Source organism: Anser anser (genome assembly GCF_964211835.1).
Source record: "Anser anser genome assembly, chromosome: 6".
In the NCBI taxonomy this organism is placed as follows: domain Eukaryota; kingdom Metazoa; phylum Chordata; class Aves; order Anseriformes; family Anatidae; genus Anser; species Anser anser.
This window is the reverse complement of record NC_139726.1, coordinates 34,119,708-34,136,338: the sequence shown is the minus strand read 5'-3', so window position 1 is coordinate 34,136,338 and position 16,631 is coordinate 34,119,708. Positions and strand designations below refer to the sequence as shown.

Below are 16,631 nucleotides of genomic sequence, written 5' to 3'. Positions count from 1 at the left end.
CCCTATTAACTGCCTTGTTTCCCATCCAACGCTTTTCAGAGCCTGAATTTCTTTAGCCAGCAGCACACTAAGATGCGGGCAGTCGTCAGGATTAGCTGGGGCCAGCGGGCCTGGTTGAGAGGACAGGTTTCCTGCGGGATAAATCACCCTTGCCACATTGCTCAGGCTGCCCAGCCGAGGTTACTGTTGCTTAGCTACAAGGCTCTATGAAAACAGCCCAAGCTGCGGCAGAGCAGGCACTGAAGCATTTCAAATATGACAAGACCCAAAGGATGCTCATCAGAGGACACACAGGAACATTACAGGTCCCATATGCTGAGGTTTTAGTGACCGTGACTGTTGGCTTCAAGCTTACACGGTGCTGATTACAGGAGAGTGCACTGCCACTAGCTCTGCTTTTGCTGTAGCTGGGGTGTTTGCAGGCTGCGGCTGGGTTTGGGGGGGAATTATTGAATAAAAGCCCTTGAAAGGGGGAAACAAGATAAGAGAGGGACTCCGTGGGGGCTCCTGCAAGGAAAAGCCCTAATGATCTCTGCAGTTGGTTTCTGGTACCTATTGCAATGCTGTGGAAATGTCAGTAGCTGCATACTCCTCTGACAGGGCTACAAAATATTTGGGGGAAAGGATAAAGGCTGCTGAAGAGAACAACCTGCTGTAGCCTGTTTGCATTTCTGAAATTGTCTTGGCTTACACAGTCAGCTCTGTCACTGCTTTCCAGAAATCAGTTCAAACATAGTTGCAAAAATAGCGAGATGTACAGCTTTTGGCTTGACCAGGCACCTCCCCACCCCTTCTATAAATTCTTTTATGAATCATTAATTAGTGGAAGCAGGTTCCTATGGCTCAACGGCAGAGCAGTTAAAAAGCAGAGGTCTCTAGGATGAAAAGTGAAGTTTGTTCTTAAGATGCCTTTTAAATTTTGCAGACTTAGAGGAAAATTTGCCCTGCAACCCCCCGTTTACTTTGCTGCTGACGTACAACTCCCAGTAGGAAGATTGATTCCCAGTTAAACCCCGGTTACTGGAGCCAGGCTACATCACGTGCTGGCAACGCGAGCAGCAGAGCTGCCCTTACGCGTTGTGTGCGTATCGATCTGTCTGTACGCAGTGCTGACGCCTTTCAGCTTTTCCCTGCCAGTTTGCTTTGGTGTTCCATCTTAGAGCTCTACTAACCGTGGCTGCGTTTTTGCAGTGTCATGAAAACGAACACCTCTGAGTGCCCCGGATACGTTTCTGGGTCCCAGGGTGGCTGCACGCAAAAGACAGCAGTGCTGTGCTTTGAACACTAATTAACAGTCTGGAGGTGAGGTCTCAGCTTGACAGCCAAATTTAATCACAGTTATCTGTACGCAGGAGAAGGCTGCTCTGAACCTCCACGAGGATCTGGGAGGACTGTGAACACGAGGACTTAAGCGATAATCAAGATTTTTGGAAGGGATGCAATTTGTCATTTTCCAGGGCATAAGCCAGCCTCTCAACAGGAAAGGGCTGTGTGAAACTTGCACCGCTGAAAATTTTTTAGGCATTATGGCATTACGCACGGTTCTCACATGCCTGTCTGTCTGTAGTGCCAGGGAACACGGATCAAAAGAGTGCTGACTACTTCTATCTTGAGCTCGTCCCTTATTTTCCAAGCTTGATCTTGTCCCTGTGGACACCAGGACCTCCTGTTATATTGCAGAAGCACTTGCTGACTTCTGCCATAGTCTGCTCTCAAGGTGGCTGGGGAGAGATGCTGCACAGATGAGGCTGAAGCAGAGCTGTGCTCAGACAATTCTGTGTCTCATTTATGCCAGGAAAAAAAAAATAAGTCAAGAGAGCCATAAAGAGACAGGACATGGTGATTGATTTGGCATCAGCAGAATTACCTCAGAGAAACGAGAACAGACTGGGGCCTGCTATCTTTCAATGCCAGTGTAATGAGAAGCAAGTCTTATCAAAATGAAGAGATGTACTTCAGGGCTCCCTCCTGCTGCAGCTGGGAGGGCAAAGACCACCTGTCTGCACTCACTTTCCCTCTGGGGTGACCGCAGTGGCTGGTGTGCAAAGCGTTTCTCTGGGCTCAGCTGTCTTCAGTGTGAGTCGGCAGCAGGAGGTAAAGGAGTGGAGCCAGCACCCTGACAGAGCTGTGCTGCTGGGCCTGTCCGCAGAGCAAAGCCGTGAGGAGAGGCTGAAGTGGCTCTGGGCTGGAGAAGCTTCCTTGGAGCTCCTGGCCGTGTTGGTCTAGAGCTGGAAAGACACCAAGTCTTTTCCACACCTCTGGAGAGATGCCAGACTGAGAGGACTTACAGGAAGGCCAAGGATTGGAGTTCTGGCTTTCTGCTTATTTTCAACTCCTCTAAAGATTGTTCTTGGTGCTTCCATTGCAGATGTGAGTCTGGGAGGACACTACAGCTGACTGCAGAACTGGCCGACTTTGTTTTCCCTGATTTATGGCAGAGAAACCAAGTGGATCAAACTTCATCGGTTAAGAAGAGATCCCTATAAAACATTCTGCATTCTATTTCTGGTTCATATTCAGTGATGCAGCCTCACTGAGAAAAGGTACGCTAGGGGTGACCTCGTATTATTCTTCCTTCTTATTGGTTAACAGCTATTTACCTTAAACATCTATGTCAGCAGTGGGGAACAAACCTTCCCTCTGAAAGTTTTGGTGCTTGACCCCAAATTCAAAGGCAAGAGAAGCTCTCAGTGAAATGCACGGTCATGTGCCTAATCTGTGCAGAGCTCCCTTTAGAATAACAGAACAGAAAATGAAAAGTCATAATCAAATTAAACAATCTTGTGTTGTTGCCTAATAAAAATAATAAAAAGCCTTGCGTGAATGTATAGGAATTCAGCTCTCAGATCTGTGCTGTTTATATGGACAACTAATGAGATTGTTCTAATACCAAGAAAAAAGCAAAAGTTTGAAAACAGACTGGACTGCTGCCCGGGTTTTTTACTTGATTTCCTGTGCATACACTAGCCTGTCACTTCTAAACCTGTTTTGCCTCTCACTTAGCAGTGGAGCTGTGCCTGGATAAAAGCATTAAACGTGTACTATCTAAATATTAGCTTTATACTGTGGATCTGTTGCTTGCTCCCAGGGTATCTCTTAAAAGCAAGTTGCTCTGTTTTGTTATGTTGTCTATTGATCACTCCTGTTTGCTTTGGTATTTTTGATGTTGCTGTTGTTGATTTGCCTTGCTCTTGCAGAAAGTGTTGCCAAGCCATTAGGAAACTGAATTATTAAACCTGATTGATTTTCCTTGACCATGTAGTTGATGCTATCATGTAGGGACCTTTGCCTTAAGCTATGCAAGCAGGGTTTTGGTAAGTGCCTGACAGCTCTCCTCATCCCTTGGCTTCATTATCTTCCCTCTCTTTACTCCACCATCATTATGAGGAGGAGGACATTCTGAAAACCATTACGCGGAGTCACTTTGTTTTACTGTCAGCCTCCCTTTGCTAACAGCCCCACAAACGATGGGATTTGTCTTTCTTTTCGTTCTGTAGGTGCACAAACAGATCAGCCCATTTACTAACGGCCTCAGCGCTGACACCACTGTATCCATGGCAACACAGCAGCCTGCGCAAAGCATCCACAGACACTTTGAAAATCAGAAATATCAAGTGATGACAAGGAGTTGCTGCAGACAATAGATGTTGATGCGTTTCACAACCACCTGAAATGGTTCTCTCTCCACCCATCAGGTCTTTGATTATAACATGCTTTGCATTTCTCTTACAGCTCCTTTGTCAGGATACAAGACTCAAGGCAGAATTAATCCCAATTCTGACCTTTTTTTTTTTTTTCATTCGAACTGCTGGCTGAGGTAACTTAAAGGAATGAGCACCCCAAGTTGCTCTGTTGACTCTCCTCTTTGAACCGGATTGGAGCACAGGCTCTCCGAATGAAAAATCCAAAGTACTAGTTGAAAAAGATGTAGCCTCTATTAGCCCAATGTGTTTCAGAGCTAACGCAGGTAGCTGTGTGACTGCTAGGCTGCTTTGTGATCTGCCCAAGAGTTGCGTGAACTACTGCTTTCTTATTGTGACAGCGGATTTAATAAGATCTGAACCTTTTTATATAACTTCATCTACCTGCTGGCATGGCAGAGACTATGCTAAAGCAACTACAGCTGCTTCTCTTCACAGATCCCATGGGTTCTTTGGCTCTGCTTTCAGGAGAGAACATTCAGGCACACAGGCTGCAATTCAGAAGCTGGTTGCAGCAAATGTATCAGTTCATTAACCCAGGGGCTTACATGGGGAAACATCTCTAATTCAGATAGATAACTGCACATGAAGTACTGATTTGTGCTGCTAGATAACCATCGGCAAATATATGGGCAGAAGCTAGCAGGAATTTACAGATGTTTTGTACGTGCTGCCCTTTAGGGGCACCTCATCTCCACCCCTCATCTTTCATGTACAAAGCAGACCTTTAGAGTGATGTGCTGGTGATGACCCTGAATGGGGAGCCATTTTGTAAGACAGCAAACCCACAGGTAATCTTCAGGCATTCAGAACCATCTTCCTCAGGCCAGGGACTTATTTCAGCCACACTAAGACATAATGGGTGTGTCCATTGGTCAGACTGAGGCCATTCTCAAACCTGGACTACAACACCACATTTGTTGTTTGCATGGAAGCTGAGTTTGAGGCAGAGCTTGAAGCTTGTTGGTGGGAAAGAGCCCAAACACGTTTGATATTTAACCTCTAGCCACAGTTCTGGCAAGGCAGAGTGATGTGACTTACAAATGAATCTTCTGAACTTGAGTTTTCCTGAGGACTGTGATCAATGAGCCTGAAGCACCGCTGGGCTAGCAGCCAGCAGGGCCTTTGCGAAGTGTGTGGTGTCCATGAGGCTACTTCCAAGTCCCTCTTTCCTTTGGGCAGACCCTGCCTCACGGCCTTTATGCTGTTCTCATGGCTGATCCACATAAGAGGGTGAGGTCTATCACAGCCCTCTATGAATTGCCTTAATTCTTCAGTGCTTTTAGGACTTCAGGACATGGACTCCTGTGCTACCTTCAGGCCAGGGCTGGAGTGATGCAGTTTTGTCTTTTCCAAAACTGACTGAGGACTTGTAGCAGCAAACTGGCAACGTTTGTAGCCTATGTGAATAAACAGCCCCTCATTCTGTCTGTAGATGCCTCCCCTCTCTCAACAAATAAGAGCGGTGTTTTATTCATAGAAAGGGGAACCTATAGAAATATGAATCCCCAACCCCAAGATGAACTATGTTGCCCTGTATTGTAGCATTAACCTGATTAGGCTAATTTTTTTCAGCTGATAATTTAAGCTCTAGGCGTGGAAAATGTAGTAACATTTACATGTTTGAACATAAGATGAGCATATTAAGAAGTAAAAAGCCTTATCAAAATTCCACATTAATAAAACAAGCTATCAGTGCATCAGAGAGTTGAAGAGCTTCCATGTGCAAGCATGCAAGCGTAGTAATAGACTCCTTCTGAGGTTTTAATTCTCAGTAGATACTGTTGGGAAAAATCAGACTTTCCACTAGAACAGGAAATTAAATATCAAAAATAGGATACCCCTTATGTTCTAACCAATTTGAATATTTAGTAATTTATACATCCTTTTTACTTTAAAATGCAACTTTTCCATATAATTTCCTACAGATGCAATGTGCAAAGAGATTTCACTACTTAAACCTTAATGTGTATTCTGTTCATCTTTAGGTAGGCAGTGGCTGTTTATTTTCCTATTGCATTAGCAGACCTAGTAAGGCTGAATGGGGCAGTAGTTTTATTCCCACAGCTTTCATGCTAGATAAAGAAGGCAGTGCTTATACTAGTGAGAAGCTAGAGATGGCAAAGCGAATAAACCAAACTCTTAAACTTGCATTCGATACTTCCTGGCAATCAACATTCCCTGCTATAACTAGAAAATGTTAAGAGCAACAAACCTTATTTTCTGGAGAGCCTTCTTTTCCTTTCTTGTGGAGATGGGAATTTAACAGATGAACTGTTCCTCTCTACCCCAGAACATGGGTTAAAGCAGTGAAAAATGGCTTAGGTTAGGAACCTTCACCATCTGCATTCTGCCAGGATCGGTACACCCCTCGCTTCCTTTTGAATACATTTACAAAACCTCCTGTGAGATGTCCCTAACATGACAAGCCTGACATCTGCTTTTTCCTCTTCAGTAAAGGCAAGCAGCCCCATAACCAAGATGTCACAAAGCCTCAAGAGCTGAGAGAAAATGTATCTGGGTTAGGTAGATGACAGGGGAAAAAAGGAGGCTCTGCACAGACCTGTGTCCTCAGTAAGGGACCTCTGCTGTGCATTTTTCACTGTCACGTGTATCTGGGGACCCTCTGCTTTCAATCACAGCACTGAGAACTGAGGATCCAGATGCCCCCTGGAGTGGAGTTTCTACTGTAATTCTTGTCTCCTTGAGTCCCCAAGAGCAGGTGCCAGCAGTATTTAGTACTCTGCTTGCTTTCAAATCATTCTAGCTCTAATGTAAAAACTGGCTTTTGACATCTAAAGCATTTGGTAAATGAGAGCGTAGCTCCCTAAAGCTAATTAATCCATCATAATTCACGTGGGAATCCAGTTCCCTCAGACACAAAGACCAAAGATAGCGAAGGTCTACAAGGCAGAGCTGCTCTGGTGACAGCCCTGCCACTGTGGCTAGATCCTTGCTTAAAGCTTTCCCGTGGTAACCTGAGGCATTCATTTACAGACAGGTAATATCTCCAAATAATCTTTAGAAGGTAGATGTTATCAAATGGAAGACAGGCAGAAAAAAGGTCTTTTAAACAGAAATTTTACCACATGAGCTAATGATACAATTGAGTTTCCTGTCCAAGTCAGAAGCAACTGGAACATAGTCTCTTCTGTAAAGCCAGGGACAAATATGTAATATTTTCAGTGGATGCTTTTGTTTTGCTTTGAGGTTGGTAACACATTTTAAAGAGCTATTCAGCTCACCTTTTTTTTTTTTTTTTTTCCTCATTGCCTCAGCTGGGCACTAGGGGGACCCTAGAGCTCTGTCACTGTGAGAAACATCTCAGCCAAACCGAGGCAGTAATCATGCCTTCACGGTCACCTTAGCCTAGGTGCTTCCAAAGGGAAAGGTGGCAAAAACTGCTCAACCGGTTGTGGCACATGCCCAGCGACTGAGAACATGCCACCGGGGAAAGTGCACAAAAGCACCACAGAATACTTTCCATCGCTTCATAATTCTCATTTCTGCTTGTAGCGCTTCCGATCACGAATAAATAAGAGTTGGCTTTGACTTGACTGCTCTGTTCACTTAGCTAATGCTGTGACATTGGCACCAAGTCTTGGGTCATACTGTGTTTTTGAGAGATTAAATGTTTCCTTCTCTGTTCTGAAGGGAAGCCAGACACCTAAGTTGCCAACAATTACAGCTTGATAAACTGGCAGAGGAGAAACAGGAGTTTGTTGTCATAGCTATATAGTTTAAAGAAAAGAACGTATATTGACGTGGTCCCTTTTGGAGTGTGGTGTTTCTCAGCTGCTATTTCAAATGAATCATTTTAAAAAAGACTACAGACAATGTCCTTCCTTCTTTTAGCAGGCAGGCAAAAATCCTCTATTTCACATACTAGACCTTCATATAGACATTCATAATTCAGTGCGTCAAAGCTTTACTATAGAGCTCATCATTTGTGAGGTTATGTAAAAATCTCCTTTGTAAAAAATATTTCCCCACTATCTCTTAGTGGGATGATGCTTTTTGATCTCTGCATGAATATTTCTAATAAAGATAACGTGTGTGTATCTTAACATCTCTAACATAAATTATAAGAATTTTCCCTGTCTTAAAACGTCTAGTGTCAACACCGTTGCTGAATATTTAATGTAAAGTATAATGTAATTTGACTAGATAATTATCTGGTGGAAAATCGTGAATGCCACATTGTTTTTTCTGTGTTTATTTTTCATCATCTTTGATGACTGTTTAAAGAAGAGCTGCAGCTGAATGACTAACTTCTAAGATTCACCTTTTCTCTCTGCAGCCTGCTGCTGAAAAGGGGCTGCTAAAGTACTGCATTGGAGCTAGAGGCATTGATTTCTCCACAGCACATGGAATATTCTGAGCCTTTCTCTGGTCTGTTTTATCACCGTGAACTCTAGGATCATTTGTAGACAGCATGAAGCCTATTTATTGTGCATGGTGTCTTTCCACTGAGAGCTCTCTTCCATGATAGTCATCACAGGGCTTATTTCCCACAAAAATATAAGCTGTCCTTTCCTTTTTTTTTAATTTTATTTTTTTTTAATAGTGTAAGCTCAAAATAAGCTGAGCTTGTGGGGAGAGCTCCTCTGGGGTCTTTGTATGGCTGTGTGGGCCTTCAAAGGGAGGCACTGCTGGGGCCCTGGGTGCTGGGTATGCAGGTACACTGTCCTTGACAGTCTTCACTCCTGACAGTCTGGAAGAATGACTGCCTGCAGCAAATGTTTCCTCTGGAAGCATCTCCTCCGGATGGATATACATCACTGACGGTGAGCAGCCAGAGGGGAACATGATGGCTTTGTCCTCTTGGCATGATTCTGCTCCCTTTGCATGCCACTGATTTATAGATGAAATGCTAGACCAGGGAAGCGGCAGTGGTGGGAAGTTCTCCCAGATAACTCGAGGAGGGCCAAGGAAAAAGGACTGGAAGGGAATGTCTGTAGCCTTAATTTACGCACTCAGATCTTTACAGGAAAAAAAAGCACGATATATAAATATATTTTAAAAAATACTTCACAGAATAATTTGGCACCCTCAAGTCCCTTTATGGACCTTGATGTGGGACTGAAATACAACCCAATGCAGTAGCTGAGGGATTGCCATCTCAAGATGGCAGCCAAAGAAACAGCTATGGCAGTGAGGCCTGTGCTTTCCTGAGCCTGTGCCCTGACCACCCTGTCGAAGAGAGCTGAGGCCCAAATTACAGAGCTGAAATGTTCCAGATCACCTGCTAAGGTCTGTGAAGAAAAAGAGTGCTCAGTGCTTCTGAAAATCATGCTTGATATTATGCATGATTCATGGTACCTGGAATTAGTGGAGCTTTGGAAAAAATAAAGACAGGGGACTTGCTCAGAGTGCTGCAGCAGAATTAGACAAAACTGAAGTCACAGTTTAAAGGTTTTGCACTGTCATATGGGTTGATATTAGTACATATTCTGGGCACCCAAATGTAAAGAGTAGGAATATTTATCTTTAATAGAGCAAAATACACTACCTGTTTCAGAACCTTTCCACAGATTAATACTTATAGAGGGAATTGCTGGTTAAGGTTCTGTCAGACTGGCTTTTGCATTTTCATTAAAAATAAAAAACAAAGAAAACTAATTTGTTTAGGAAATGGAAAAGCTAATAGAGCCCTATTCCACTCTTTGATATCCAGCAAAGGGAACTGAAACCAGGGGGCACTGACTGAAAGGTGAGATTATGGTGTCTTTTACTTTTGCCAGAGGACCAGGGAAGTATTAAGGGGCATATCCTGAGGGGCAGAGGAGGCCCGTTCAATTAGTTTGGGAAGCAGGTAAGTGACAAACGGGATACCTTTTACTGCCGAAGTCAGTGCGGGGAGCAGTTGGAGGGTCTGTCACCACACAGTCTGCAAGCCAGCGGTGCGGTTTCTGAGGTACATCTCCGTACCTATCTCACCGAGCCGCCTCCTGGAAGGAAAAGAAAATCTGCTCGAGCATCACTGCGAGACCCCGAGGTTAGGGACCTTCGGGGCATCTCCTACCGTGGCGGGGGCGATCCCTCAGAGCCGGCCCCGCCATTTCGCGCAGCGGCCGGGCCCCTCCGCAATGCAGGGGCCGCTGCGGGCGCCGGGCTCGGGGCGGGGCGGGCGGCGAGGGGCCGGCCCCACCGCCGCCTCCACCACCTCCACCACCTCCATCACCACCTCCACCACCGCCGGGGGGCCCTGAGGGAGCGGGGCCGGGGCCGGGGCGGAGCGGGGGGCGGGCCGCGGGGCTTCGCGGCCCGGCGACAGCCCCGAGAGCGGCGGGGCGGGCTGAGGCGGCGGCGGCGGCGCCTCCTCTCTCAGCCCCTCGGCGTCCCAGTGCCGGCGGCCGCTGTGGCGCTCAGGTAAGGGGCCGTTGGGGACCGTTGGGATCCGTTGGGGACCGGTGGGGGCGCGAGGCAGGGCGAGGCAGGCGCTGACAGGACGCGAAGTTGGCGCCCCCGCAGCCCCGCTTGAGGTAACCGGGGGGGTGCCCGCTGCCCCATAACGCTTCTTTTACCCTCGTAGGAGCCCGTCGGCTTTCTGCCGGCTGCCTTTAGGGTTTCGAGCATCTCCAGAGCGTAAAAGCCCGGGAAGGATGGAGCCTTGCCTCCCCTCCCGCCCGCCCTAAGCTCCTCTGAAGGGATCTGCGAGGCTGAACAAAGAGCGCTGAGAGAAGGGGGGGGGTGGGGGGTGGGCGATTTCCCCCTTCCAATTTGCACCGGGGAAGCAAACAAATAAAAAAATAATTCCCTGCATTGACTGGTTCTGCCACGGAGAGGAGGCAGCCGTGCACGGGGAGGCTGATAATCGTGAACAAAGCCTTTTTATGTGAGGAAAAAATGATGCAAAACGCGCCCCGCTCGAGGTGCTGCAGGTACGGTGAGTGTGTGCAGCGCTGCGGTGCCGGAAGGTTGCGTGGAGTATGATCTGCAAATAAAGACTGCTTGCCTCAATTTGTTGCGTATAATGTTTGAGACACTAATTGCAACCTGCCATTTGAATAAGATGTGCTTTGTGAAACACCTTTGGGAAAGAAGGGGGTGTGCCGCATGCCGGCAGAGCTGCTTTCGGTGTTTAAGATACAAATGTAATGTATTTCCCTATGCTAAGCTGGAACTTTCAGTTTTCCTCTGAATAAAGATATTCTTTGCGTTTCATGTAGGCTTCTTCCTGATATAAAATAGCAGGCTTTCACACAGGAGTGATCATTAACATAAAATCCTGCATTAGAAGGCGAGGTATACATACATATTCTGTAAGTCTTACTTATTCTAGGCTTCTGTCATCCCTTTTCACAATCTGTCAAGCCATTGTGGCTGTGTCAAGGAACCTTTCTCCGTCCTTTCTCAAAGAAATCATTTGCTGTCCAGCATGTGTGCTGCTCCCGGTTCAGCAAACCTACCCCTTTTGTTTTCAGACAGGTTCTTCCTCACAAGGTTGAAGCGCGTATCCTTTCTGTTCTGGCTGTCCCCGTTCCTCCGCAACCCTTTGTCTTCTCCTTGTGAAAGAGCCTGTTTCTTTCCACCCGTGCTGGTTTAGACTTGTGGGGATGTCTAGACTTGAGATGTCAGAACCGATGCGCCCAAGAAGAGGTTCAGCTGCAGGATGTGTTTGTTTTCTATAGCTTCTCTCCCTTCCCACCCTACTGGATGACGTGATTATAGCATCTCAGCCCTTGCTGAGAAGAGAGGGAGAATGTGCTGAGAGAGCATTACCTAGTAAAATTGCCCCTGCCATTACTTCATAGATCACGAAGGAGTGAATCACTAACAAAGAGAAAATGGGCATCTCCCCTGCCTGCGATAGAAACTCCCTTCAGTGAGCACAGAGGCAGTCCTGTTCAGTTTGTGGATAGGTGTGTATTTCTGCTGAGAATGTTTCCAAAACATAAGACGTATGGCAAACCTCAAACTCACCACTGTAGCACCTAGGTTTAGGAACCACTGACTTCCTCACCGTGCATTTTATTTCTGCTGTTTGTGAAATGATGCACTTGGCAGTGGGCAGGACCCCAAACTAGATGTGGTACCAAGTCTCACAGCACTCAGGCCACAGCCCTGTGGAGCTTTCAGATGAGCTACACCAGCACCCTGCACCCCTTTGGCTCAGTGAGAGCATTCACAGAGCACAAATAAAGCACACGAGTGAGTCCTCATGCAGCAGGGCTCTGCGAAGAAAGGTGATTTCAGCAGTCAGGTGCAGTGGTGCAAGTTCCCCTTCATCTCTTGTACCAAGGGACAGGATTTGGTTAACGGCACTTTACAATTTGTTGCACCCATATTGCGGATTGCCTTTGGTGTTTGAGAGAAACCAAAGAGCTGTCATCCTGAGAGTAAAAAGTCACCATTGTTCTGCGGAGAATTTTAGCCCACTTTGAATGCGGAGGGCAGTTCATTAAGCCTGTAACACAGTTTGTTATGTAAAGCAGCATCTGAACCCTGGATTTAGGGATCTGATGTAATTTTTATGGTATGTTATGTCAGTGCCCACTTGGCTGTGCTCTTTAAATATATTCTGACAATAACAAAAATATTCGTCATTTAGTGACCCCTGAGGTCTTGTGCCTGGGCATGAGTGATCACAGTAGTCCCCAAATGAATTGCTGCAGTCTGGGTTAAGAATTCCCTTTATGCTCGTCGTTTTTTAGGAAGCATGCCTTCCTTTTAGCCTGTGTCATGCTGCTTTGTGTATGAGTTAGTGTTTGCTAAGCCATATACCTGGCTTCATGAGAGGAAACGTTTGCTCTTCATACTGACACCAGAGCGGTTCCTGGCCCCGTTCTTGGTGAACAGTTGGCTGAGCTGTGGAAATTGCTAGAAATATCTAAACACAGAAATGGGTGGGTGAGGCCCATTGCACGCTCTGCTGGACTGTTTCAGCAGTCACCCCCAAATGTGGCATTTCACATATATATGTTAGAGATGGGTTTGCTTTTTTAACGGGGTGAGAAGAGGGAGAAGTCAAAAAGACTTGTGAGGACTGTATGATAATGGCTTTCAAAAAGCTGCCTTTTTATTCCTACCAGCTCTACAAACTTGGAAGGTCCTGAGAGAACTTGTAATGCAGCTGCAGCATCTGTCAGATCTGAAATCTGATATGCCGTGATAAGACAAGTGACAGCTAGCTTAAGGGAGGAAAAACTAAAAGGAATGCTCTGATAGCAGTACTTCTCTACAAACTGCGGGATGCTCCAAAGCCCTGAGTGCAGACCTCTTTTACCCTATAGTACAAGGTACTGGCAGTGACAGAAATTTGGAAAACTGATATGCTGGGGTCTCGGGACTAGGTGACTTCCCAAGGTACCTCCTAAACTGAATTAGCTGGTGAGCTGGGTGTTGTATTTGTGTGCCGCTTTAAACTCCATGCGTGTACTTGATTAGGAAATAAAATTATGTGTGTGTTTATATGTACAATTGTTCCCCAGGACTCAAAGATGCTTGCTTTGGTCCATCTGGATTTATTCAGTTGTTTAAACATATGCTTAATTGCTCTTGAAAGTGAGCCGTAAGCATGCTTTGAAGTTAAGCATGTTTTTAGCTGTTTTGCTGAAAAGAGAGAGTCTAAATTCAGGGTACATAGGCTCAGTTGTGGAAAACCCCTGGTGATATTTGGTGGTGCTGAGGACCTCTGGAGAAAGCATAGAAGTGAACAATGTTCCTTGAAATGACTGGATTGCTTATCCTTCCCCAAACACACACTGAAGGACAGTATGGGTCTCCTTTTTGCTTCATGTACAGGTGTGCTTATTAGCAGCATTTCTGTAATGTATTTTAGCACCTAAGAAAAAAAAACAAAACAGCAAGAGACTGATTTCCACAGGGTGGAGCTGATTTAGAGGGACACTGATGGAAACAAAGGTGGTTTCTTAAGCCATCTGCCTCAGCAGAGGAAAAAGCTTTTCTTTCAGGGGAGGATTTAATCACTGGTTATGCTACTAAGCTGTAGGAGAGTGTTTTGGAAGGACATTCAATGTGGCATTTGTAATTGCTTTCTAGGTGTTGGAAGAAGACTGATGCATCCAGGGGGTTAATTTGGGTTGCTGTGGCCACATGGGTTAACAGTGCTAGCTGTTAAGAAGATTTGAGGTCTTGATTGACCCATTTTACTTTAACTCTAATTGTTTGCTGCTTTATTAGGAAGAATAGATGAGCTAATGCAGTTGCTCCTTATGGTTTTACACTCACTAGTGTTTTTCCCTACAGCAGATGAAACTTAGCTTTGTTCTTTTGTCTTGATTGGAGAGGTGGGGCCTGTCACAATCATTCAAAATGCTAACGAGGCAGCAGTGCCGGTGTTGGTATGCAATATCCAGTGTCTTTGTTAGGGTACTAATTCAAAAGGAGTTGGGGTGAAAATATGAGACTTAGGCAACCTTGATAATGTAAAGATTTACTAATCTTTGATTCCTCCAATCAGTGAGACAGGTCAGCGCTGGTCGAGTAGTCATGACCAAAATTACAGTACGTGGTTTCTCTTCTAACACTTCAAAACATGTTGGTTTTCTAATTTTATGTAGCGTGGTAAGTATTTGTTCATTTTAGCACATGGTGTCTATCTTCCAGACAAAATATACATGTGTATTTGTGCGAGGATGATGCTGACCCTGTTATTACCAGGGGTGTTAGGTAGAGAAAATCAATACAACTGGATTGACTTCATTGAATCTGCACCTGACTTGCACCATCTGGAAAAAGATAATTCCCTTTTCAGTTCTGTCTCCTTGTTAGTGAAAATCTGGGATACTTTTCTACTCGAGGGGAATAATCTGTTTATACCTGGGAATTCCTGGGTTGTGGATTTGTAGGTTGAATTCAGCTCTTCCGGTGAATTCTCCTCCTTCATTTGCAATTGATGCTCCTGGATACAGGGATCTGAGGAATATTCCTTGCCTTCTGTTGGTCGAGCCCCCTTGGGAAGAATTAGGAGGAGATTTCTGATAGTAGCACTGCCTAGCCCTAATGCAGTTAGATCTCAGCAGCTTCCAGTGAGTTGAGTCTATGAAAACTTGCTATTCTGTTTGTGAAACATGTCATTTGCTACCCCTGAGGGAGGTTTAAATTAAATTTCCAGTATCTGTTTGCAAAATTAGCTGTATTTAATGTGTATGCAACCTCTGGATGAACAATATGAAAAAAACCAACACAGTAGGCCAATCATGTCAGCTAACTTGGCAGCATTTAATTATAAGACCTATTGATTCAATCAGCCCTATGTTTTCACTTTATTTTCTGGAGAGAATGATAGGGGCTGGTTTCTGGTTCAAACCTAGAAGCTGTCAGCTCTGTTTTGAGGAACATGCATTATCTGGTAGAGCAGCCGCCTTGCCCTGTGAAACTTGCCTCTTTTCCTGAGCTTCTGATCTCGCCTTGCCCCGTGAAACTTGCCTCTTTTCCTGAGCTTCTGATCTCGGGTGCAGTTTTGATGAATGAGGTGAGAAAACGCCTCAAAATGCGAACGTAGGGCAGGGATGTTACAAAAGCTCAGAGCAGAGGTAGGTTTGTGCTTTTGAAACTTCTGGCCCCAGGCCAAATTTGATCCTGAGATGAACAGCAGAAGTGCTGCAGACCTTCAAAAGTGACCTGGGTGCTTTACTGCTGGGCCAGAAACCCAGACCTGCTGCCTGTTGGAGCAGATCTGCGTTGCTTGGCCTCCATCCCTGCATAACTCAACCGTGGCCTTGTCCAGGCTGTGTCCAAAGGAAGCCCAGCTGCCTTTGAGGTGGAGCTAAGTCTCCCTCTTTTTTTTCCTCCCATCATTTTCTGTGGAAGCTATCTGTAATATGTTGCTAAGCCCATGCAGGCAAATTGCAAGGTGCCGTGCCTCAAGTGTAGGGGCCCTCCTAACCTCAGGGAGGCTTAGAAACTACTGGGGGCTGTGAGGCCAGCATGTTTGCTCTCTGCTGTGAATGGTCTGAAACTGTGTGTTCAAAATCCCTGAATTTTAAGGAGGGTTCAGGTCTGGATCAGAATCCTTATGCTGCGGGGCTTGTGTTTGCTACCAGCTCTTTCTGTGCCAAGCTGTTCTGTTTGCTGCAGCAGCCTTGCTGTGACCACCACAGGGCAGGGCAGAAAGATCTGATCCCCCGATGGGGGCTGCGTCAGGGCTCTGGACCCAGGACTGTGCACTGCAGCACTCTGCACTCCGAGCACTCTTAGCCCACACTTGTAAAGGTCAACCTGATTCGCCTATCCCCTTGCTGACTGTGGGACAAAGGGACCCCACAGCCTCCAAGAGCCCCTGCCCCATTCTTTCATCTGCTTCCACGTCATCAGGTAGGATGTGTTTGGGTACCCGCTCCTGCTCTGGCCATGTGGTATCGCTCAGAAAGCAGGGCTGCTACCTTTGTTTGAGCTACTGTGACTATAGCTTGATTAACAGCAGCTGTACGTGTGCAGCCATCGTGCCTCTCAGTGAGGGATCCCTGTTTGCCGGTGCCTGACGTGCTTTTCAGGTGTCTCAGGCTGCTGCTCGGGGGTTGTATCGCAGGGTGTGGTGGGCAGGCTGCTGCTGCTGCTGTTCGCAGCGAGTCTTTGTTCACACAGTTAGGCATTTGCCTGCTTCGCTTGAGTCATGCTGAACTCCATACCAGCTTTTATTTCCCTGAGCAATTAGAAATCATTCAAGAAGGCTGAGGAAAACATCCAGGGGCTTTGAGAGGAGAGGCACAGGTGTGTAGCTGAATGATTTGTGAAGGAACACGGTAGCACAGCTCGCTCCTCAAGGGCTGCTCTGGATGCTCAGTGATTCACATCCCACTGTGCTTGGGGTGGACCAGAGCTGAAGCTGGGTGTGCCAGTCCCGTGCTGCTTCCTGGCCTCTACGGTTACCCTGCTGTCCTGCAGCACTTCCCTGCACCTGTATTCCCAAATCTGTGGGAGACAGCCACGAGACTAGGAGGGAGGATTATTTTCCAGCTGAAT

At 46.1% G+C, this 16,631-nt stretch overlaps 2 protein-coding genes and 1 long non-coding RNA gene across 37 annotated transcripts in view; 2 read left to right on the top strand and 1 right to left on the bottom strand.

The window, feature by feature from the left end:
- Positions 1 to 6,040, top strand: part of LOC310901786 (uncharacterized protein) — a 22,663-nt gene extending 16,623 nt beyond the window's left edge. For 9 of the 17 annotated variants that reach the window (XR_014586145.1, XR_014586146.1, XR_014586147.1 and 6 more), the window contains one exon: positions 926 to 1,346. Coding sequence is in view for 4 of the 17 variants with exons in the window: in XM_083842188.1 (XP_083698314.1) it covers positions 926 to 990 (65 nt within the window). In the remaining 13 variants the exon portion in view is untranslated. The other 8 variants (XR_014586140.1, XR_014586141.1, XR_014586142.1 and 5 more) reach the window with 3 other exon arrangements.
- Positions 1 to 16,631, bottom strand: part of LOC310901788 — a 19,053-nt gene extending 2,422 nt beyond the window's left edge. The window contains exons 1-2 of one of the 2 annotated variants that reach the window (XR_014586156.1): positions 11,114 to 16,631; positions 9,537 to 9,652 (exon numbers count right to left, since the gene is read on the bottom strand). This is a non-coding gene — a long non-coding RNA (uncharacterized lncRNA). Of the gene's footprint in view, positions 1 to 9,536; positions 9,653 to 9,726; positions 9,851 to 11,113 lie in introns of those variants that run through there. The other variant, XR_014586157.1, reaches the window with a different exon arrangement.
- The window catches only part of MAP2 (microtubule associated protein 2), a 197,917-nt gene continuing 191,217 nt past the window's right edge, over positions 9,932 to 16,631 (top strand). For 11 of the 18 annotated variants that reach the window (XM_083842137.1, XM_083842130.1, XM_083842135.1 and 8 more), the window contains exon 1: positions 9,992 to 10,073. The gene's annotated coding sequence lies outside the window, so the exon portion shown is untranslated. Of the gene's footprint in view, positions 10,074 to 16,631 lie in introns of all 18 variants that reach the window. The other 7 variants (XM_083842108.1, XM_083842113.1, XM_083842146.1 and 4 more) reach the window with 4 other exon arrangements.